Raw genomic sequence first — 22,145 nt, forward strand, 5'->3', positions numbered from 1 at the left:
TGGGTTTGGGCTCTTGTAAATAACCGGACCATATTGTCTAACTGCTGATGGAGTCCTTATCGATGACATTTTCACATAAACTGGGAAAATGTAAGCCGCTGAAAGCTATATTTTCTGCGATCGGGCTCAGATGAGGTAATATTTTAAAAACAAATCGAAAAAAAAAAGAAAGGAATTGACCTTGGTCAAATTAAATACACGTCAACGAGTAGCTCATTAAATAATAAATGAAAATCATGTCAACTTATCATGTCAACTTATACCTAATAAAAAGGCAAATTAATGAATGTTTTATAAAGAGCTGGTCAATAAAGAATTATTCAACGACAATAGCCAGCGTAATAAAAGTCATAACGGTCTTATTATTGAAAAGAATCAGACAGGCGACCTATTCCTCTCAAATCGATCAACCAGTTTTGTGGAGAAATAGTGGAAATACTCAAAACAAGGTACTGTTGAATATTTTAATGATAACTCGCTGTTTCTAATTCGTTCCAAAGTGGACTGAAAACTTTTGACGCTGAGCTTACAACATTACTGATCCATTTCGTAAGTGAGTGTGGCTTCCTTACATTATTCTTGCCGTCATTGTTAATGTTCCTTTTAATCTCTATCCATGAAAGGAGTTTCTACAAGTAAGAGAAACAATGGTTGTTGGAAAATTGTTATAAATGTAGTTAAGAATGGTAAAAAAAAAGCAGAGAAATGGCGGTCTTAGCTGTTTTATTCAGTTGTGAAAAGCTATGATGAGTTATACAATCTACCCTCAACCGAACAACAAAACAACTAAATTTTTATTTCAATGGTCTACATTGGTTTATACACGAATATTTTGCCATTTTCTTCTCTTTTAATTGTATTCAGTAGTTGTGTCTGGTAGATAGGAAATGTTTTATTCAATTGGCACTTCACTGTCTAGAAAAAAAGACTGTTTTTCAAATTACCTCAAATTTGCATAATTTTTGTATCTATCGTCAAGAAAGTTTAGTGTCATGATGCAGAGGTTCAATTTTATCCGATTCAATTTTTAATTTCCCCCGGTTTAAAAGGAAGAGAGTCTCAATGGGGTGATAGATTTTACGGCTAACGTTGTCACCAGCAATTTTCTTTATCAGTTATTTTTTTACGACTTGCGGTTGCAATTTGCCAATTTTTACGCCTAACTTTTTTTGGCCATTTCACAGCTATCAGTTTACCCCATTGAGACCCTCTACGAAGACCAAGGAGGGGAGGAGAGATCCAGGAAGTTAACCTGAATCAATATCAGTATCTGGGCAACTACCCACCTACCCCTCCCCTAACCCAACATTAACCCTAACTTGTTATCAATAGACAGTTGTTGGGTTAGGGGAGGGGTAGGTGGGCAGTTTCCCAGATACTGATATTGATCCGTTAACCCTCTACACCCTAAAATCAATATCCCTGTTCTCCATACCCGTCTCCATACATTTCCTTTGGTACTGACAAGGAGAATTCGTTTAATAATCACAGATTCTTAGGTTTGCGATCGTTTTTTTTATTCTCATGATCTCAATGAATAATTCAGCTGTATTACTGTAAGGAGAAATTAGATGCTGGTCACTCTAAAGTGGTTTAAAGGGTTAAACCTGAAGGTGACAACTTTGACCTAAAGAAAATGATCCAACATACATCATGAATGTGTGCTTTGATGCTCTCTCTCCTTTTATAAACTGTTTCTTATTTTTTGGTTTCATTTTAGATGACAACTCTTCTGTCAAATAGAATAATCATCATATTTTGCATGAGTATCTTGACTGCGGGCTCAGATTCGAAACAGTCTATACCTTGCGTCGAAAACTGCAAAGTCAACGAGATTCCTCGAAGACCCATTTCATTTCAAGTTTGCGGAGATCAAATTGTGTCAGCCTTTAAACAGATCTGCGGAATACACTCAAGAGAAATGAGAGATGGTAAGATATTGCAATAAACGGCTGAGCTATAAACGTATAATGAAACAATAGATGAACCTAAGTGTGACTACCTACTTCTGACCAAATTCAGTGCAACTTAGAAAAAAAAAAGATATAACTAACCATAAAACATTCTGTTTGTAAACCTAAAACCTAAAACCTAAACCTTATTTAAAATTGATCTTATGTAAAAATGTTGGTACGTAAACTATAGACGCCTCCATTTTTTAACATCTCAGTGATCTGGCACCAAACCCAAAACCACAACGCGTGCTTCATAAACAGTGGCTGTTTTCGCTATTGCAAGTGTCAAGAACGCCCATTTGTTTAGTACAGGCAAGTCGTCGGGAGATGAGTCTTTGTTACGTCGTCAATAATAAGTGGCAAGGTTACTGAGCACGATTCAAAAATGGCGGCGTACATCAGGCATGCGCAAGGGAGGGGATCAATTTTTGGCCGCCCATGGAGCCAATTTCTCGCGCAAAATTCCAAGGCAAAAAATTAGAAACAGGCGCTGTATCCCAAAATGAGCGAAGTATAATTCAGTAAAACGTTCATAAAAATCTGTAACGAACACAAAGCTTATTCTAGTACGGGTTTTCCGTTGATTTTTAATTATATTTTGAACTTTACCAAAAGATTTTTACGCTTTTAAAACGTCATGACTTGCTTGCTTGTATGTTTGTTTGTCATTCGAGACCATTTTTAAACTGTCAGGTTGTTTTTCTGAGTCTGGCAATGTGGCTAATATTTAGTATTTAACCCTTTGTATACCAAGGGGGGTGGTATTTATTTGTCACAAAAATGAGTACATTATACAAGAATGCTTGTCAAGCCTGCTCTTTACAACAAAACCCTATAAAACTATATATATTTGGGAAGTGCATTAAAAATTTACTTTCACAACAATTATAGAAATTGACACATGTCAAAATTGTGACGTCACAATAAGCATAATTTGCATAATTATGCAAGTTTCTAAAGGAACTTTGAAATCACCAGCTCTAAACAAACAATTCCAACTTTTGGTTTCTTACTTGAAATTCTAATCACCTTTTAACACAATTTCAAAAGGTAAGAAATATTAATTAGGGCAATAACCCTCCTTTTAGAGAATTTAAGACAGATTAATAATTGCCTTTCATAAAGTAAAAATTGAGTAAAATATAAATGAAATAAGAAATATTCAAAAGATGCAAACAGTTTCTTTATCGGTTATATAGCCAATAGTTATGTACCACACTTGCACAAAACTATGCTCTCACATTAACCAAGAGTTAATTTCTTAATGATCTTCTTCTTCCTCTTTGATATGGCCTCCCTCTTCCTTCTTTTAGCCGACGGGGACCATTTCGACTTTCATCATCATAGTAAAAGTCTCGCAACGTGTGGTACCTTTGAAAACAAGGCTCAGGGCACATTCTAACACCACAAATTGCACAGCTGTATATTGTTTTCACTTTCTGGATATGGACCTTGCAAGTTAGTCTTGTTTCATTGCTCACAAGGTAATGGAAATGATCCCGGTTGAATCTTATGTCAGGGATAGCAACAGGAGTTTCCACAAATCCCGTGTCTCTTCGAAAGCACTTGCCTTGAACTAATGTGCTGACCAGCTCCTTTCTGAACTGCAGTGCTCTTAGACTGGAATGATTCTGGGATTTGGTGTGGAGAATGTGTGCATTTGATACACACACCTCTATCAAATAAAAAAACACTTTGTAATACCAGACTGACCCCTTCATAAGTCTGGCATATGCGACAGTTCGCTGGTCAGACACATCTACACCACCCATATAGGTGTTGTAGAGGTCAATAACACCTGGTCTAGAAAATTGCTTCTTCTCCCACTTCCCATTTACTTTTACTGACCGCTGAACTGGGCTCGAGTCCATTGTACTGGTGGGAAGGGTAGCTAACACACTAACTGGCTTCCTGTCACGCCATGTCACGCAAGTCAAATTTCCCTTTTGCCTGTACAAACACTCTCCTCTTTTAAGATCTTTCACTGCTTTTTCCTTCACACCACAAATCTCTCTTGGTAAGGCTACCCTGTTGGCCCGAACTGAGCCACATGCAAGGGTTTTTCTTTCTTCTAACTCTTCAAACAAAGCAACAGAAGTATAATAATTGTCCATGAAGGCATAAAATCCCTTATCTAGATAAGGTTGCAACACAGACATAACTGCCTTCCTTCCTAAGTCTTTCTGAACTTCATTATTCTCCTTGCCAGTATAAATCTTGCTGTTCAACACATAGCCACTGGTGGATTCTGCAAGTGTGAAAGCCTTTATTCCAAATCTTCCTGGCTTTATAGGGATAAACTGTCTGAAATGCACTTTGCCTTTGAACTTAATTAAAGTCTCATCTATGGCAAGTTGCCGCTCAGGGGTGTACACTTCCTGAAACCTTGCTATGACCAAATCTAGGAAAGGCTGGATTTTGTACAGCTTATTGTAGTCTGCGGAGTCGCGTGGGGGAGCAAGGGTGTTGTCAGCAAAGTGCAGATACCGCAAAATTTGTAGGAATCGAGTTCGGGACATCACGGATGGGAAGAAAGGAGAACTTAGGACAGGATCAGTACTCCAGTAAGAACTAAGGTTCGGTTTAGTAACCAGCCCCATATTTAGGTACAGACTAATCCAGGCCTTCATTTCACTTTCTGTGACTGGATACCAAACAGAGCTTTCTGTTGGCCCTCTCTTCTGTTCTGCATATAAATTAGTCTGACTAACTAACAACTGCCATACCTCTTGTGTGAAAAACAGCTCCAAAAAATCCAAACACGATTTCAGATTTCTTGTAGTGACATTTATTTCAGGTTCTTCACTAAACTCAATATCTACTCTGCGTCCAATTTCTCTAGACCAATCTTCCTCATCCAATTCCACTTCGTTGTCAGTGTGATCTTCCTCTTCCAACTCTTCGCTAGAATCGTCAGAGCTTGATTCCGATGCACCAGAGTAAAATTCCTCATCAGAGGCTCGATGCTCGATGAAATTCGCTAAAGGCAAGTCTTCTTCGTCGATAAATTGAATTTCAACATTGTTTTGATCGTCGAAATGTAGTTCAGCATCACCTTCAAGAGCCGCCATTTTTAAATCTCCCCGTTCAAAACGTCCAAATCACAAAAAGCCTCAAAATTCGCCCAAAAACAAGCTCGATGGAAGAAATCCTCGAAAAAACTAATTAACGACTTTATGTAATTTACATTGAAATGTAGTATTAGTTTCCAGCCCCTCAAAGTGCTCTTTTCAGGCCGCCCGAATGGGGTCTGTATTTAAGTGGCCATATATGGCCACTTGGTACGCAAAGGGTTAAAACTTTCAAGGGTGTGTATAAAAGTGATATGGGTTCTTTTTCTTTAAATCAGTTTGGCCAATCATTTTTATTTCGCAGCACATGACTTAGTGTGGGAAAAAAGAAGAGCTTCGGAGTTCCTATCGTCAAGTGGGAGATTCCGTAAGTCCTACACTGTCGTGGAGGAGTGCTGTATAGAAGGCTGTGTCATCGAAGAACTGCGCGAATATTGCTAATTTCGTACTAAACTAACACTAAGTGTCTTTCAATGCTAGTCACGCACTCCTTGGACATAAAAGGTGTCTAGAAAAGGGTTGCGATCTTCCAAATTCTTTCTGAAAGCTGGGGAATCAAATGGTCACTGAAGTGAATCACTCATCTTGAATTTCTTGTGAATCAAATCATCTGATAACAATAAAATATTTTTGCCTTAGGGTGAAGACATATAGCTGGTAGGCAAAATTGTTTGCGAGAATTGCCTAGTGATGACATTCAGAGTAAACATTACTTGACGCACTTTCCCCGTCACGCATTCCACGAGCCTAAAAAGTACACAAAGGAGTTCATTACTAAACTTAATTTGCTCAAAAATAGAAACGTTTCCCCTCAGTAAAAGGCGTGAGTGCCGAACCGCATCATTTTTGCCATAATTTCTAGTTACCGCCGCGCAATTAAGATCTTGCTTTTAGCGCGCAGAGCAGGAAATACTTCAAATATCATGCATCGGCTGTCCACAACAAATCGGACAATATTAAGTCTGAGGTTACCTCGGTTCTATTTCGATGTTGCTTTTATTCATAGAGAAGCACAATCATATATTAAAGAATACTGAATGGCGCGCCGGTTTGAAGCAATTTACGAACAGACAATGTTGCCCAGTGTCGCCGAGAGTAAATTACCTTTCCTTGGTCTCTGTTACGTTGTTCAAGATGTTGGGAACAGCTTTTCGTTGTTATGTTGATAAAAAAGTAATCATTGATTGTGAAAAGAATAACATGCTGATTTATATTTGCGTATCAATATCAAGGTTGACTAGTAACACTTCTTAAAAACAACAGATTGCGTGGAATTTTCGGCAAGTAACGCAGGTCTCGCAATGTAAATTTATCACTTGAGGAGTCTGGAAGTCTCGATAAGTTTCTTTCAAGACTGAGTGATGTGGTTTAACGGGAATTTTCTTGCCAACTCTTGAATCTTTGACCCCAAGGCGACTCAGGAAACGTCATGTCACTGGATCATTGACGTTCAAAACCTCCCGATATCTGATTAGGAATTCTTCCCACCAGTTGCCATCCCTTTCCTTATAAATAGATAAGGAGAATTTAGCATCGTATCGAAATAAAACCCTCAGCCGATAACGTTTTGCTGGATCATGATTATATTGAGAAATATTTCGACTGCGTGATTCACATTTAGAGGATTAAAATAATTTTTGGAGTACCATCTATATTGTAAAGCAGAAAAATTATTTGAGAGTGTAACTGTATTTTTCTTGATGCATTTGGCTTGCGTACATGGCTGTTCTGTGAGAGTTTCGTGTGGCAGAGCTTAAAGAGGAGTGGCAAGGAGTACATAGCCGCCTGAAGAGTCGCTTCCTCGGCTTCGTCGTTCTCAGTTCTTTCGAACGCCTAAGGAAACCGCCACTACGCACACTTGTTTTGTTTTGCGCAATTCGTGACTCAGCCTAAATGAATGTACCAGTATATAAAAGAGGGCATGAAATCGGTATCAAAACTCCAATATATTTTCTCAGGCCCACAGAAAGCGATGAATATTGATATAAGCGACAAAACGATCTCGAATTGCGCGCGTAGGAGACTTTTGTCGTAAAACGGTTTGGGAACTAAAAGGAAAAAGATGCCTAAGGGAAAATTAACGAGATAATTGTTTTTCGATTATGATGATATTGATTGAATTAGAAGTTTGAGCGACATCGTTAACTGAATTTACTTCTTCTATAATCGTTTTTTTTTTGTATTATTTTTTTTCGCGCATCAAGATGGGATTTCTTGTATGCGCTCGCTTCATAACTTTTTTATTTATTTCAAAAAATCATAAACAAGTTGTGAGGTTTCCTTTGTAAGTGCAGTGTTTGATTATTGACTCGATGCTCAAGATTAAGCAGGTTTAAGTCTCGTGTTATTTCAGACTTCGTCAGAGCAAACTAACTAGACAGAAAGTTAGTTGTGATATCACAATGATGCTTTAAACATCAAGGAAAACCTTAAGAGAAACATACGAAAAGCGAAAATTGGCAAGGGTGAGTTAAATGAGGGACAATTAAAACAGCCTGGATTAAATTCCAACAGGAGAACTTGCGATTAGCGCACTATTCCCAGTAAGAGGAAAATCTCGAGTTAATTGCACTTGATAATCTGAAGGTCTGCTTATCACTTAGGGGAGGTAAGTCAGATCATGTGCCAAAATGGCTTCTCGTTCGGGAACGTATCGTGTTATCTGTAGCATGTTTGAGCGGTACCTCTCGTTCTTGATGGTCTGCTGGTTCGCTGGTACTCACTTACCATTACTCCTGGGTGGAGAACGGTGGGTGTTTGAGCAAAGTGACTTGTTCAAGAAATGGGAGGCGAACACATTACCGAGGGCCGGATGTAAGAGAAAAAATATTTGACTGCTTTGAGTTTCAATCATGCTTTCCGAAATTCAAGGAATTTGAAGTTTTCTAATCTTGCAAAGCAACATCAACTCGCCATCAGTTAGAATCAACAAGCGCCAAAATCGTTAGATAAATGTTTTGGTCGTTTTTTCATGCAAACATCTCACAAATCTTGAAAATACTTGAAAGGCTCATTATGTCTGACGTAGGATTTGTTTCGCCAAACAGAACAACGCAAAAACATTAAGTGCTAAAAATAAATTGCAGTAATATCACATATTGATATTATATCGATACCTATACCGCTCTTGGATTAAGATTTTGCAAAGCATTACGAGGAAGGTATTTATGTGCGTGTAATATTTGACGAAAAAGGATTCCGCGGTCTCAATTAATAACGGGATCATTTTTTTTTTACAGAAATAACTTTTTCACGCTATAGAACACAAAAGATCGAAATAGTTTCTCTTTATGCAACGCATGTGATTATCTCAGAATGATTGACTAATTGAGAGATTCTTGTTTTTACTGATGCATGTCTGTATTGTTGTATCCGGTAAATGTATTGACCACGTGTGGAGAGAACATATGTTGATCATGCACTTCCATGAGGATAAAAGCGAGTAATCGATATTGCAGACTATTTCACATCATAGTAAGAACTGGTGCTTACACTTGTGGACACGAACCAAGCGAGATGAACTACAAGGTGAGAAATTTAAAAGGTTTAATTACTCTTTAATCAGTCAAATGTCTACTCACTTAAGGCAAGGACCTAATTTACCAGGGACGATATCGTTTTCAACGAGAAAAGTTTTTCGAGAGTTGTTCATCTTTGTAAAAATATGAAGTGAGAGCCTTTCCACTCGTTTTAATTGCTTAACAAGGTTTGAATGATTTTCGTCGGTCTAATTAGTCATTTTACCGACATCGAAGTTAGCAACATTTCCCTGTAGTCATTATTTTCGCGGAGTCTCGATTTAGTTATGACCTTTCTTATTTCTCCTCACCTGAGAGGGGCCTGGGTAAGCTTGTCGGAGTCTACCTTTTGTTTCACTCGGAGTCCGCAAGCTCCTTAGCCAGCGGATTGGCGCCAAACAGGGGCTTTTTTATTGAGAGGTGAAGCTATTAATATATACTGAGCATTTTGTCTTCTTTTTCCACAATTGTAGATAAACTGGATAAGCTTCGTATTGATAATATGGATGCTAACCACGTCGTTACAAATCGAGGCGTATTTCGTTCCTTGTAACCCGCTTTCACCACCCAGTAGCTGCAAAATTAACGAGGTTCCCAGAAGGCAGATCTCCTTTCATATTTGCGGCGATCAACTCAAAACAGCCTATGAAGTGGCATGCAGATGGATGCGAAGGAAAAGAAGTGGTACGGTATTTTATTTCATAAATCTACAGCTACTTTAAAGATTGGTGTCACAAACAGCGAATGGTTCACATGAAGTGAAGTGCATCCAGGACTGAAAGAAGTAACGAAAGATACTGAAAAAATATATTTATGGATCATTCATCATCTATCTCTGGGTAGTTATTTATCGCACACTGGTGGTTTTCATGCCGGAACGAACAGTCATCTCTAATTTTTGACAGAGTTTAATGGGGGGGGGGGGGGTGGGGAGGGACAAAATGCGTTGTTCGTTGTCAACCATCCTTGTTCCTATTCGTTCTCGCCCCCACGTCGATTCTTGAAGTCCCAAGAAACTCACCAAAATAAAACTCTCACGCCTACGAACTCCAAGAGTTTTCTTGGAGAGCAGGGCAAAGGAGAGTGCTCAGTGACGACGGACCAGTTTGTTGGTGGGAAAATTATTCGCATAACAAAAACAAAGTGTGTACACAGTCAATCTTGCTTATTGATAGCAAGCAATCCCGTAACCAGCATAAGCGATCATTTTAAAACTTCCCTACCTGTAAATGCCCCGAAACAATTTCATTAATTCCACATCAAAATACAAAACTTTTATTTTTCATCAAGTGCTACTTTGTTTTTCTTTCAGTAAAACCAAGAGCCAGCAAAGTAATCCTGGACAAGCAAAGAGCTGATGGATTTCTCACTTCACATCACGTGACTAAAAGGAGCTTCAACGTTGTGGAGGAGTGCTGTCAAGAGGGCTGTGTATGGGAAGAAATTTTAGAATATTGCAAACCATAATTTTAAAATGGAAAATCGGCCAGAAGAAAATACCTCAAAAAGTATGTTTAGTTCTCGGTTGAACACGACTGCGATAAACGATTGCGATGAACAACCGCTCCCTACAACTTACAGGAAATGTAGACCATATGGTACTTTGCCACAACCAAATTAATATTAATTGTTACATAGACACAGATATTGGTCCTATTTCATATCAATCCGTTTAAATTATAGCTTTCGGGGGCAAAGGAAAAAAACGTTATAATGAGTCGGGTCGCAAGAATTTTGCTGATCCTCATCGAGAATGTTATGGCAAGTTTGTTTTATACAACTACTTGGATAGATGTTGAGCTGAGAACACATTGTAAAATTAAGGGATATCAAGATAGCAATTATCATTGGACTGGAAGTGACGATCTACTGATCGGTGATCCATTTACTCCCGCGATATGACCTGCAATTTTCTCATTTACTTGCGATAATTTTCTCCGGCAGGGGGGGGGGGGGGGGAGAGGGGGGGGAAGGGAGGGAGGGAGAAGAGAGGAACCGGAGGCTTTTGGTTGTGTCGTAATAATAATACACAATAATAAACCCCTAATGCTCTGTAGTATTCTGTGGCTAATGATCTCCCTCATTTACAGTCAAAAGTCCCCCCTTTATACTCTGTTAGAAACAACTGATCCATTCCTTCCCCTGAAAACCATGTGATCCCCCAAATTCTTCTTCCTGCCGAGAACCAACCCGAGCATATATAGACTGACAAAGAGTTGGGCAAGACGCACGAGACTAGGTGATATCATACCACTAAAAAGAACAAGAAAACGCCCTCAGAGCCCAAGAAATCGCGATACTTCGAGTCTTTGTTCAAGATTATCGTCTACGTATGTGTCAGTTGGCTTGTACCGATTTCCAACGACCATGTCGTTGGAAAACCCAGTCGTTTACTCCATTATTTGCTGCCATAGTAGCTCCTCCAGATCGTAGAGAATGCAAACCAAACTTGGACGGTTCAACTCCGAGGCTTTGCAGGTCCTTGCGAAAAGGCCTTCTAAAAGTAGAGTAACTAATTGACTTATCGGGGGCAACAAGCTTACAAGAGCCCTTCCCTTTAAAAATGGGCTTGAAAATAACGTCTTTCGAATCAGGTGGTACCTTAAACATAGCTAAATACCTCTTAAGCAACTCAACGGGGAATGCAAAACCAGACAATTGTGAGATAACGACTTCGTCGCCTTTACGGAGCCGGTCATTCTTGCTTTTCAAAACCTTAATAACCATGAAGCCTTTTTAAAGGAAATATCACTTCTTCTAATTCTAGGCACATCGTCAAACCTAAAGAAACCGGCAAAAGATAAAACATACATGGTAACATTACGCAACTCTACAGGATTGTCTAGGTCTGATTTGTTAATAATGTTGTGGATTGAAGTGGCCGAAATAGGTTCTTTACGCCTAAGGACGCTTGTACCAAGAACTCTTTTGGACGCCGTCCTCAGAGCTTCAACAATTGGATCACCAGTTGGGGAGGGGATTCCTGCCAGGTCATGGGCCCATTTTAAGTCATAGAAAGCAGAATCGACCGCGCCAGGAGAGTGGGTTTTCTCTATAAGATGTTGTAAATACAAAGCCACATGAAAAGGGCTAGCGAGAAAGGCTTTCCCTTTTAACTTACAATTATCTTTTGCAAACTGCTTCCATCTGCGGAAAGCACAGTTGTTTACTACAAAGGTTCCATTTGCTTTGGAAGACAGTCGTCTTCAGTCGATCTTTCAGTCCCTCAAGCAAGTCGACAAGGGGTCCGTCCCGGGATTCCCAAAATCCAGAATGAAAAATATCTAAACGAGAGATTAAATAAGGTAAAGTGAGGAGTACAATCCTACAAAAAAATAACTAAATAAATAGATAAACAAAAATAGAATAACTGGGAATAATCAAACTCCAACAGAGAATACACAGACAACTGGAATTTGTAAAATGGACCACGAATGGGTTCCTTTAATTTCAAACAATTCTGAATAAATTCTTGACACAAACTCGTGTCATAACACGATATTGACGAGCAATACTGACTTAAGTCACTTCGGGCCTGATTAAGGGTCAAACAACCCATAACCTAAGTACAAAGAACTTAGAGGAATTACGCTGGGATTGACTGAAACAAAATTGCATTTGCACCCAGAAGAAAAAACTTCCGCGATAAATACAAACGCCTGCGGGGCTAATTACAACGATCACAGTCTTTACTGAACTTCGTACAGGAGCCTGCGTAAGCGCAGGGAGATCTGGGGCGGCGAAGATCGATTCGAAGGGCTATAACATCAAAGTTCTGGAGCCGAAAAGCGAGTTTCGCGCTTTCCCTTTGATAAAGAGACCTGGGAACTTCGGTGAAAACACCCAGTCAATTACGAAACTGTTCCAGTGTACACCGTCTCTACAAAATACAGTCCAGAAGCAAGAGGACCTCCACAAGGGAAGGATAACCGTTCCTTCTCGCCTTACACAGTTCCATGTCCTTTACCACTCTAATTAATAGGCACACTGGAGGACAAATTCAATTATTATCGTGCCTCCAATCTTGGCAGAATGCATCTACTGCAGCACAGCCAGTCTGAAAAAATCTGGTGTTAAATCTTGGTACCTTAGCATTATAGGAACAAGCAAATCTGTCAACGGAGTGGGGCCCCCAAAATAGGTCAATTCTTTGAAAGATAGCTTCGTTAATGGTATAGTCATCCTGATCGGTTAATTTGCTCATTGCATAAGCCCTAGCATTAAGCTCCCTAGGAATCCACTTGACCTCCAGTGATATGTGAAACTTAAGACATATTTGAAAAGTTAGGAGGGCCAATTGGTGCAGGTCAGCTTTCCTACAACCGTTTTGAAGAATAGATTCGACGTTCTGGTTATCGGAACCAAATAACCTCAACACCAGAAAATGACTCGCGAAAGCTTCCAAGGCGAGGCAAACAGCTTTGAGTTCTTCAAGTGGAACTTTGGGTACGCTCTACAGGAGACCAGTTCTGATGAAATACTAAATTCGAGTTCTTTACGAAAGCACCAGAAGCCGAATTGGAGGCATCTGAAAAGGTGACCTTGACTGGGACTGGACCAACCAACAAACCTTACTATTGAGGAATACCACGTTGTTCTTCCAGAAACTGATTTCTGAAAGAGAGTCGTCTGAGAGAAAACTTCGCTTTCCCAAGAGCGCGCCGAATTCACGACCGAGAAAAGAAACCTAGTCATAATACGGGCAACAGAACCCACACAGGGAGAGAGGGAAGTTATTTGACCCGTTACGGTAGCCACTCTTTTCACGTGCACTTTCTGGGGAGGTTGACAAGACACCAGCTCAACAAGGCCGGCGTTTAACTTTTCAATGCGTTCGTCGGTTGCTTTTATAGTCCCATCTGTAGTGTCGAGAACCACACCCAACCAGGTGATAACCTGGACAGGCTCCCAAAGGGACTTTACCTCATTAGGAACAAATCCAGACTTGAGTAAATCTGAATGGACGACTAAACTGTTAACTTTAGCAGATCTTCGCATTTAAACTTCTGCTTGTATATAAACTGGTTGACATGTCGAAGATCCAAAATGAGCCTTTGCCTTCCCGAACTACGGGTAGAAACTGAACGCGAGTTGATGATATGGGGCTTACAAGCAAGTTCTTCAATTAGGTCCAAACGAAGTAAATTGTTGACAGTTTGCGAAACAAAATCACTATTCTCACGAGCAGAAGTATTGTTTCTCTTAGCAAAAGGTGTTGGAAGTTGGAAGAAGGGAATTTTTTAACCCAGCATAATAACATTCAGGACGAATTGCGAAACTTCCAAAGTACGCCAAAAATCCACAAATTCTCCAAGTCTTCCACGTACAGATGGATAAGACAAATCAACTGCAAGAGAGTCTGAATCTTTTAAGGAATCTAACAGGAAAGAATCAGCACAAGCGGCAACGCTAGGATCCGAGTCAATGGCACTACCTAATTCTGATTGCGAAGGCAAACTACTAGCTTCAATGTTAACTGAGGAAAGAACTACACCTGAGTTATGGCGGTCGTCTAGTCACTTTATTGATGTATTTTGCTGGACCATTGTTGGACAGGATGCGCGCCAGTGGCCAGATTTACCACACGCAAAACATGTCCCGGGTTTGGGTCGAGGCGAAAAACCAGGCACAAGTGCGGGAATAGGCCACGGTTGGCTTGAAACGGTAGACTGCCGGCGCCGAAGATTTCTTCTTCTTTAATGCGTTGACAAAAGTACGAGCGCGCGATTTAGCCTTGAATATCCGCTTCTCATCATCCGAGTCATCTGCCAAACTGTGCTTTTTATATTCATCGACCGTAGCCCATCCGTAATCTGACTTGTCTGTCAGTAGGATGTGTTTCTGCCGCTCAGAAATTAGTGTCTCACCTTCTTCTAAGCTGGTTTTGACCTTCTCGAGCTGTGAATTTTCGGCGGCGGATTTGGCGCTGTCAAGCGTCTCGCTCAGTTTCTGGTTAAACTTGAATTGGTCCTCGTTTGCCTTTTTCTTAAATTTATGCGACTCGTTGAATTTGAGGCGCTTGATCTCCTTCATCTGGCTTTCCGCCGGGTCTTCGTTCGACCGTTTGATCTGAGAAACGGTCTGCTCTAAGAGGCCGTTGAAAGAAGCGAGAAGGTTGTCATTGTTAGCCTTGATTAGTGCTTCTACGTCTTCTTTCTCGATCGACATGGCGACAGCGAAAAGGAAAGACCAGAAAAAGATCACTAAATTTGTCATCAGCCAGAGGTGGACGGTTTTGTTCTGAGGCCTAGATTGACATCACGTGCAATACTCCCCCTTCTATAGCCAGAGCATCATTACCCATGATGCTCGGGCCTTAGGCCCAGGCCTTGTCGTATCTCGTGCCAACAAAATATTTATTTCTGCCTTATTCGCAGACTCAATCGTCAAAAATAATAATAATAAAAAATATATTTTTTTATGTCACCTGTGTCCGATAGAAAGAGAAAATCCAGATATTTTAAATCATTTTAGCACGTGGACAAATCCCTATAAACAGGAGAACGGTTAGGGATGGCGACGTATTTCTCCTTTCAATATCACCCTCACATCAAACATTAAGGTCACGAGAATAAAGGAAATGATCACCAAATAAAAAAACTCTTGAATAGTAAACAAATTCTCCATGTCAGCAGCTCAGAAAGGAAACGTAGAAAGAACGTTATGGAGAATATGCATACTGATGTTAGGATGTGAAGGGTTAGCACCGTAAGTGACAAACTTGAAAAGGACTTTGCTCTCCTCGATAGTGATGCATAAAATGGCTGAGCCCCAGACCCAGAAAACCCGCCCTTTCAGAGCTTATTCCAGTCTCTTTATCATGAAGTGATGTTTCTCCACCGGGATGGGGTGCTATTGCATCGCACTTTACCTCCCACTTCTTGGTGAGGTGATCCTGCCAGTTCAAGGTAAAGTCCTTATGGGGAGAGGTACTGCGGGAGGGAAGTGCTCACTTAAGAAAATGACAAAACGATCCCTAACCCAGATTTACCGAGCCGGAGTCCAGCGCATTCCGGCTTAGCGCTTGATCATTGCGTGTCCATAGCCATAGTAGTTATCTGTAGCAGTTTAACCAAATAAGGTCCCAAATGGAAGTGCAAAGCAATTCCTTCACTTGGATCGAGTTAAACAATTTTGTCACATTATGTTACTTCTAATTGTTGAAACCTCGGTGAACACTTCATTAAAGGTTTCAACAGAATTTTTGGTGACTAAGGCGAAAATACGCTTGTAAAACGCCAGCCTGAAGTTCAAACTTTTGAAAATCAAGATCTAACCATAACACCATTGGTCGTAGAGTTCTTGACCGCAACGCACCATTGCGAAAAGCGTCCATGAATACAACTGCGTCCGATTTAAGCTATGCGTGCTCCAAAAGTTGCAGCATTACCAAGAATATTGAGGCATCATATCAGTAAGACCCACCACCATGTTAGCTTTAATCCTGATCTCAAAAGCCTATACTGACGCTAGTTTACAATTTACTTTCCCTTTATTTTTCTTGTTCGCTTCGAAGGTCTAAAAACAATGCGCAATCTTCTCAAGGTATCAGTTACGTCTGCGGTCGTGCATGGGGCCCTTGTACTGGGTTAAGTGTTATAACAATAGTGAACTTTTATTTTACGGTTTGAACCCAACTCAGCATTGATCGGTCCGTGAATGTTGGCTTGCGGATCTTTATCCTCGCTGTCCCAGGCAAAGTACTCTGGTTTATGTGTCATTCCATCCATTTTCTGACAGATTTGGGTGTTAGCCTTTATCAGCACAAACGGTCAGCCAATTGGGAGGCGAATGGCTTCTGTGGCATTTCCATCCGTACGGCAGCAATATTCGATGCGAGTGTTATGGTCGTAATAACCTTCCAGAAGCGTGCCACCTCTTTTGTTATTGTTATTGTTATCTTCATCATCCCAACGAACGTATGCCTCCTCGAAATCTGTGCAACAAATATTTATCGCAGCATCACGCTTAAATTGAATAATTTATTTGAGGGAAGATGTGAGGTACGACAACTATAATTTATCATTTCACAATTACGTCAGTTGAACACAACAGGGCAACGGAGTGCGAAAAGTATGCGACGGTATTATATTGCAGAATAGGGAAAAACACGGGCGGAAAGTGGAGCAAAAAAATGGCCGCGCTGAACGCTTCAACCTTTGATGTCTTTCAAGGTTTTTCGGCTTGCACTTTTAAGCAACGACTGGACTTTTAAGCGTAACAGATATTTTTGTTGGTAATAAAAAACACTTATAGAAATGGTATCATTTTCATTGTTTCCGTCTTACGCGATCAATACGTTGTTGAGGCAAAGCCGTAAGAAGCATTCGTAAAACTGGAGGCCTAGAAAATGAAATAAAAGCGGAATAAAAAACCCTTATTCGATGGTTTAACATATAAAATAAACGGAAATTTTGCTTATCACCGGTCTTTCTTTGCCCCAGTATCGCCGAGAGTAAATTACCTTTCCTTGGTCTCTGTTACGTTGTTCAAGATGTTGGGAACAGCTTTTCGTTGTTATGTTGATAAAAAAGTAATCATTGATTGTGAAAAGAATAACACGCTGATTTACATTTGCGTATCAATATCAAGGTTGACTAGTAACACTTCTTAAAAACAACAGATTGCGTGCAATTTTCGGCAAGTAACGCTGGTCTCGCAATGTCAATTTATCTCTTGAAGAGTCTCAAAATCTCGATAAGTTTTCTTTCAAGACTGAGTGATATGGTTTAAAGGGAATTTTCTTGCTGACTCCTGAATCTTCAACCGCAGGTCGACTCAGGAAATGTCATATTACTGGATTATTGACGTTCAAAACTTACCGATATCTGATTAGGAATTCCCCCCACTAGTTGCCCTCCCTTTCCTTGTAAATAGCATCGTATCAAAATAACACCCTCAGCCGATAACGTTTTACTGGATTATAACTATACTGAGAAATATTTCGACTGTGTAATTCACATTTAGAGGATTAAAATGATTTTTGGAGTACCATCTATATTGTAAAGCAAGAAATTATTTGAGAGTGTAATAATATTTTTCTTGATGCATTTGGCTTGCGTACACGGCTGTTCTGTGAGAGTTTCGTGTGGCGGAGCTCAAAGAGGAGTGGCAAGGAGTGCATGGCCGCCTGAAGAGTCGCTTCATCGGCTTCGTCGTTCTCAGTTCTTTCGAACGCCTAAGGAAACCGCTAGCTACGCACACTTGTTTTGTTTTGCGCAATTCGTGACTCAGCTTAAATGAATGCACCAGTATATAAAAGAGGGCATAAAATCGGTATCTAAACTCCAATATATTTTCTCAGGCCCACGGAAAGCGATGAATATTAATAAAAGCGACAAAAAGATCGCGAATTGCGCGCGCAGGAGACGTTTGTCGTAAAACGGTTTGGGAACTATAAGAAAAAAGATGCCTGAGGGAAAATTAACGATATAATTGTTTTACAATTAGTTATATCGATTGAATTAGAAGTTTGAGCAACATCGTTAACTGAATTTACTTTTTTAATAATCGTTTTTTTTTGTATTATTTTTTTTTCACGCATCAAGATGGAATTTCTTGTATGCGCTCGCTTCATAACTTTTTTATTTATTTCAAAAAATCAAAAACAAGTTGTGAGGTTTCCTTTGTAAGTGCAATGTTTGATCATTAACTCGATGCTCTAGTTTAAGCAGGTTTAAATCTCGTGCTATTTCAGACTTCGTCAGAGCGAACTAATTAGACAGAAAGTTAGTTGTGATATCGAAATGATGTTTTAAACATCAAGGAAAACCTTAAGAGAAACACACGAAAAGCGAAAATTGGCAAGGGTAAGTTAAATGAGAGACGATTAGAACAGCCTGGATTAAATTCCACCAGGAAAACGTGCAATTAGCGCGCTATTCCCAGTGAGAAGAAGATCTCGAGTTAATCGCACTTGAAAATCTGAGGATCTGCTTATCACTTAAGGTCATGTGCCAAAATGGCTTCTCGATCGGGAATTTGAAGTTTTCTAATCTTGCAAAGCAACATCAACTCGCCATCAGTTAGAATCGACAAGCGCCAAAATCGTTAGATAAATATTTTGGTCGTATTTTCATGCACACATCTCACAAAGCTTGAAAATACTTGAAAGGCTCACTATGCCTGACATAGGATTTGTTTTGCCATACAGAACAACGCAAAAACATTAAGAGCTAAAAATAAATCGCAGTAATATCACACATTGATATTACATCGATACCTATACTGCTCTTGGATTAAGATTTTGCAAAACATTACGAGGAAGGTGTTTACGGGCGTATAATATGTGACGAAAAAGGATTCCGCGGCCTCAATTAATAACGGAATCATTTTTTTAACAGAAATAACTTTTTTACGCTATAGAACACAAAAGATCGAAACAGTTTCTCTTTGTGCAGCGCATGTGATTATCTAAGAATGATTGACTGATTGGAAGAATTTTATTTTTGCTGATGCCTGTCTGTTGTTGTCCCGCAAAATGTATTGACCATGTGTGGAGATAATATTTGTTGATCATATACCTCCATGAGGATAAAAGTGAGTAATCTATAAAACTATTTCACATCATAGTAAGAACTGGTGCTTACACTTGTGGACACGAACCAAGCGAGATGAGCTACAAGGTGAGAAATTTAAAAGGTTTTATTGCTCTTTAATCAGTCAAATGTCTACTCACTTAAGGCAAGGACCTAATTTACCAGGGACGACATCGTTTTCAATGAGAAAAGTTTTTCTAGAGTTGTTCATCTTTGTAAAACTACGAAGTAAGAGCCTTTCCGCTCGTTTTAATTGCTTAACAAGGTTTGAATGATTTTCCTCTGTCCAATTAGTCATTTTTCCGACATCGAAGTTAGCAACTTTTCCCTGTAGTTATTATTTTCTCTTTCCTCGCGGAGTTTCGATTAAGCTATGATCTTTCTCCTCTTTCTATTTCTCCTCACTTGAGAGGGGCCTGGGTAAGCTTGTCGGAGTCTAACTTTTGTTTTACCCGGAGTCCGCAAGCTCCCTGGCCAGCTCCTAAGACTATAAGAAGTGAAGCTATTAATGGATACTGAGCATTTTGTCTTCTTTTCCACAACTGTAGATAAACTGGTTAAGCTTCGTATTTATAATATGGATGCTAACCACGTCGTTACAAATCGAGGCGTCTTTCTTTCCTTGTACCCCGTTTTCACCACCTGATCGCTGCCGTAAAATTGACGAGATTTCCGGAAAGCAGATCTCCTTTCATATTTGCGGCGTTCAACTCACAACAGCTTTAGTTAGGGTCTGCAGATTGCGAAGGAAAAGAAATGGTACGGTATTTTGTTTCATAAGTCTACAGCTACTTTAAAGACTGGTGTCACAAACTGCGAATGGTTTACATGAAGTGAGGTAACGAAAGATACCGAAAAAATGTGTTAATGGATCATTCATCATTTACCACTGGGTAGTTATTTATCGCACACTGGTGGTTTTCATGGGTAACGAACAGTCTCACCAAAAAAAACTCACCAAAATAAAACTCTCACGCCTACGAACTCCAAGAATTTTCTTGGAGAGCAGGGCAAAGGAGAATGCTCAGTGACGACGGACCGGGTCGTTGGTGGGAAAATTATTCACATAACAAAAACAAAGCGTGTACCCAGTCCATCTTGCTTGTTGATAGCAAGCAATCCCGTAACCAGCATAAGCGATCATTTTAAAACTTCCTTACCTATAAAAGCCCAGAAACAATTTCATTAATTCGATATCAAAATATATAACTATTATTTTCCATCAAGTCCTACTTTGTTTTCCTTCAGTAAAACCAAGAGACAGCAAAGTAATCCTGGACAAGCAAAGAGCTGACGGATTTCTCACTTCACAGCAGGTGACTAAAAGGAACTTCGACCTTGTAGAAGAGTGCTGTCGAGAGGGCTGTGTGTTGGAAGAACTTTTGGAATATTGCAAATATTTTTGAAATGGAAAATCGGCTAGAAGAAAATACCCCAAAAAGTATGTTTAGTTCTCGGTTGAACGCGGTTGCGATGAACAACCGCTCTCTACAACTTAAGGGAAATGTAGACCATATGGTACTTTGCCGCGACCAAATTAATATTAATTTTTAATTTTTGGTCCCATTTAACCTCAGTTTATTTAAATTATAGCTTTCGGGGGCAAAGGAAAAAACGTTATAATGAGTCGGGTCGCGATTATTCTGCTGATCTTCATCGAGAATGTTATGACAAGTTCGTTTTATACAACTACTTGGATAGATGTTGAGCTGAGAACATATTGTAAAGTTAGGGGATATCAAGATAGCAATTATCATAGAACCGGAAGTGAGGCTTATGGTTGTGTCACAATAATAATATACAACAATAAACTCCTAATGCTCTGTAGTATTATGTAGCTAATTCCTCTGACCTCCCCCTGGTGATTGATAATCACTATTCCGTTAGTTAGGAGAAATTGGTGTTTGGTGTTTGGTGTTAAGTAAATTAGCCATCATTAGATTACTCTGTAACCTTTGTTGTTTACCTTGATTGTTAATAATCGAAAATTGTAATTATTTAGCCGTTCAATGATTAACTAGTTGTCTAGGTGATTTTCGCGAATTTACCGCTTAGTTGTATCGCGGGCGCATTTTTCCCACGTGCGAGACGAAGGAAGACATGCTGATTTGTGAGACTTCGCTGTTCGTTCTAACGTGAAATTAAAAGGTGAAATTTGTTGCTCTGTGTAACGACCCCTTTGGATACTGACCGTTCTGCTGATTGAGAATATTGACAGTGTTACAGAAATAGTTTCTTGCCTTCATTTTTATGTCACCTGTGTCCGATACAAAGAGAAAATCCCGATATTTTAAATTACTTTGGCGCATGGACATAAACATAAAAACGGTTAGGGATGGCGACGTATTTCTCCTTACAATATTACCCCCACATCAAACATTAAGGTGACGAGAATAAAGGAAATGATCACCAACTAAAAAAACTCTTGAATATTAAACAAATTCTCGATATCAGCAGCTCAGAAAGGAAACGTAGAGAACAGTATGGAGAATATGCATACTGATGTTAGGATGTGAAGGGTTAACACCGTCAGTGACAAATTAAACTTGAAAAGGACTTTGCTCCCCTCGATAGTGATGCATAAAATGGCTCAGCCCCAGCCCCAGAAAACCCACCCTGTCAGAGCTTATTCCAGTTTCTTTATTACGAAGTGATGCTTCTCCACCTGGATGGGGTGCTATTGCATCGCATTTTACCTCCCACTTCTTGGTCGGGTGATCCTGCCAGTTCAAGGTAAAGTCCTTATGGGGAGAGGTACTGCGGGAGGGAAGTGCTCACCTAAGAAAATGACAAAACGATCCCTAACCCAGATTTACCGAGCTGGAGTCCAGCGCATTCCGGCTTAGCGCTTGATCATTGCGTGTCCATAGTCATAGATTGCTGTAGCTATCTGTAGCAGTTTTACCAAATAAAGTCCCAAATGGCAGTGCAAAGTAATTCCTTCAGTGGGATGGAGTTAAACAATTTTGTCACACTAAGTTACTTCAAACTGTTGACACCTTGGTGAACACTTCATTAAAGGTTTCAACATAATTTTATGTGAGTAAGGCGAAAATACGCTTG

At 39.8% G+C, this 22,145-nt stretch overlaps 3 protein-coding genes, 1 long non-coding RNA gene and 2 pseudogenes across 4 annotated transcripts; 3 read left to right on the plus strand and 3 right to left on the minus strand.

The window, feature by feature from the left end:
* Window positions 1–126: 126 nt before the first annotated feature.
* Window positions 127–5,675, plus strand: LOC149041453 (insulin-like peptide IlO1_i1). The gene is made up of 3 exons (XM_089214083.1): window positions 127–449; window positions 1,721–1,931; window positions 5,331–5,675. Exons 1-3 carry the CDS (start codon window positions 228–230, stop codon window positions 5,465–5,467), a joined length of 570 nt encoding a protein of 189 aa, XP_089070209.1. The 5' UTR covers window positions 127–227; the 3' UTR covers window positions 5,468–5,675.
* Window positions 5,676–7,201: 1,526 nt separating this feature from the next.
* Window positions 7,202–10,411, plus strand: LOC149041454 (insulin-like peptide IlO1_i1). The gene is made up of 3 exons (XM_089214084.1): window positions 7,202–8,554; window positions 9,018–9,228; window positions 9,857–10,411. The coding sequence occupies exons 1-3, from the start codon at window positions 8,453–8,455 to the stop codon at window positions 10,009–10,011; spliced, it is 468 nt and encodes a 155-aa protein (XP_089070210.1). The 5' UTR covers window positions 7,202–8,452; the 3' UTR covers window positions 10,012–10,411.
* Window positions 10,412–10,820: 409 nt separating this feature from the next.
* LOC149041455 (uncharacterized) lies at window positions 10,821–13,542 on the minus strand (annotated as a pseudogene).
* A 518-nt stretch (window positions 13,543–14,060) lies between these two features.
* Window positions 14,061–14,712, minus strand: LOC149041456 (uncharacterized; annotated as a pseudogene).
* A 1,250-nt stretch (window positions 14,713–15,962) lies between these two features.
* On the minus strand, window positions 15,963–17,080 carry LOC149041457 (uncharacterized). The gene is made up of 2 exons (XR_016189012.1): window positions 17,009–17,080; window positions 15,963–16,480 (listed from the first exon to the last, which is right to left on the minus strand). It is a non-coding gene; the product is annotated as an uncharacterized LOC149041457 (long non-coding RNA).
* A 1,161-nt stretch (window positions 17,081–18,241) lies between these two features.
* LOC113668148 (insulin-like peptide 03) lies at window positions 18,242–21,241 on the plus strand. The gene is made up of 3 exons (XM_027184022.2): window positions 18,242–19,169; window positions 19,631–19,841; window positions 20,331–21,241. Exons 1-3 carry the CDS (start codon window positions 19,158–19,160, stop codon window positions 20,486–20,488), a joined length of 381 nt encoding a protein of 126 aa, XP_027039823.2. The 5' UTR covers window positions 18,242–19,157; the 3' UTR covers window positions 20,489–21,241.
* The last annotated feature ends 904 nt before the right edge of the window (window positions 21,242–22,145 follow it).

This window comes from Pocillopora damicornis, chromosome 8 (genome assembly GCF_964200805.1).
Source record: "Pocillopora damicornis chromosome 8, jaPocDami1.2, whole genome shotgun sequence".
Classification (NCBI taxonomy): Eukaryota; Metazoa; Cnidaria; class Anthozoa; order Scleractinia; family Pocilloporidae; genus Pocillopora; species Pocillopora damicornis.

Coding starts and splice junctions, on each gene's coding strand:
- LOC113668148 (XM_027184022.2), top strand. Junction 19,842..20,330: donor ATTGCGAAGGAAAAGAAATG/GTACGGTATTTT, acceptor GTTTTCCTTCAG/TAAAACCAAGAGACAGCAAA.
- LOC149041453 (XM_089214083.1), top strand. CDS start 228: ATGAAAATCATGTCAACTTATCATGTCAACTTATACCTAATAAAAAGG. Junction 450..1,720: donor GTGGAAATACTCAAAACAAG/GTACTGTTGAAT, acceptor GTTTCATTTTAG/ATGACAACTCTTCTGTCAAA. Junction 1,932..5,330: donor CTCAAGAGAAATGAGAGATG/GTAAGATATTGC, acceptor TTTATTTCGCAG/CACATGACTTAGTGTGGGAA.
- LOC149041454 (XM_089214084.1), top strand. CDS start 8,453: ATGAGGATAAAAGCGAGTAATCGATATTGCAGACTATTTCACATCATA. Junction 8,555..9,017: donor CAAGCGAGATGAACTACAAG/GTGAGAAATTTA, acceptor CCACAATTGTAG/ATAAACTGGATAAGCTTCGT. Junction 9,229..9,856: donor GATGCGAAGGAAAAGAAGTG/GTACGGTATTTT, acceptor TTTTTCTTTCAG/TAAAACCAAGAGCCAGCAAA.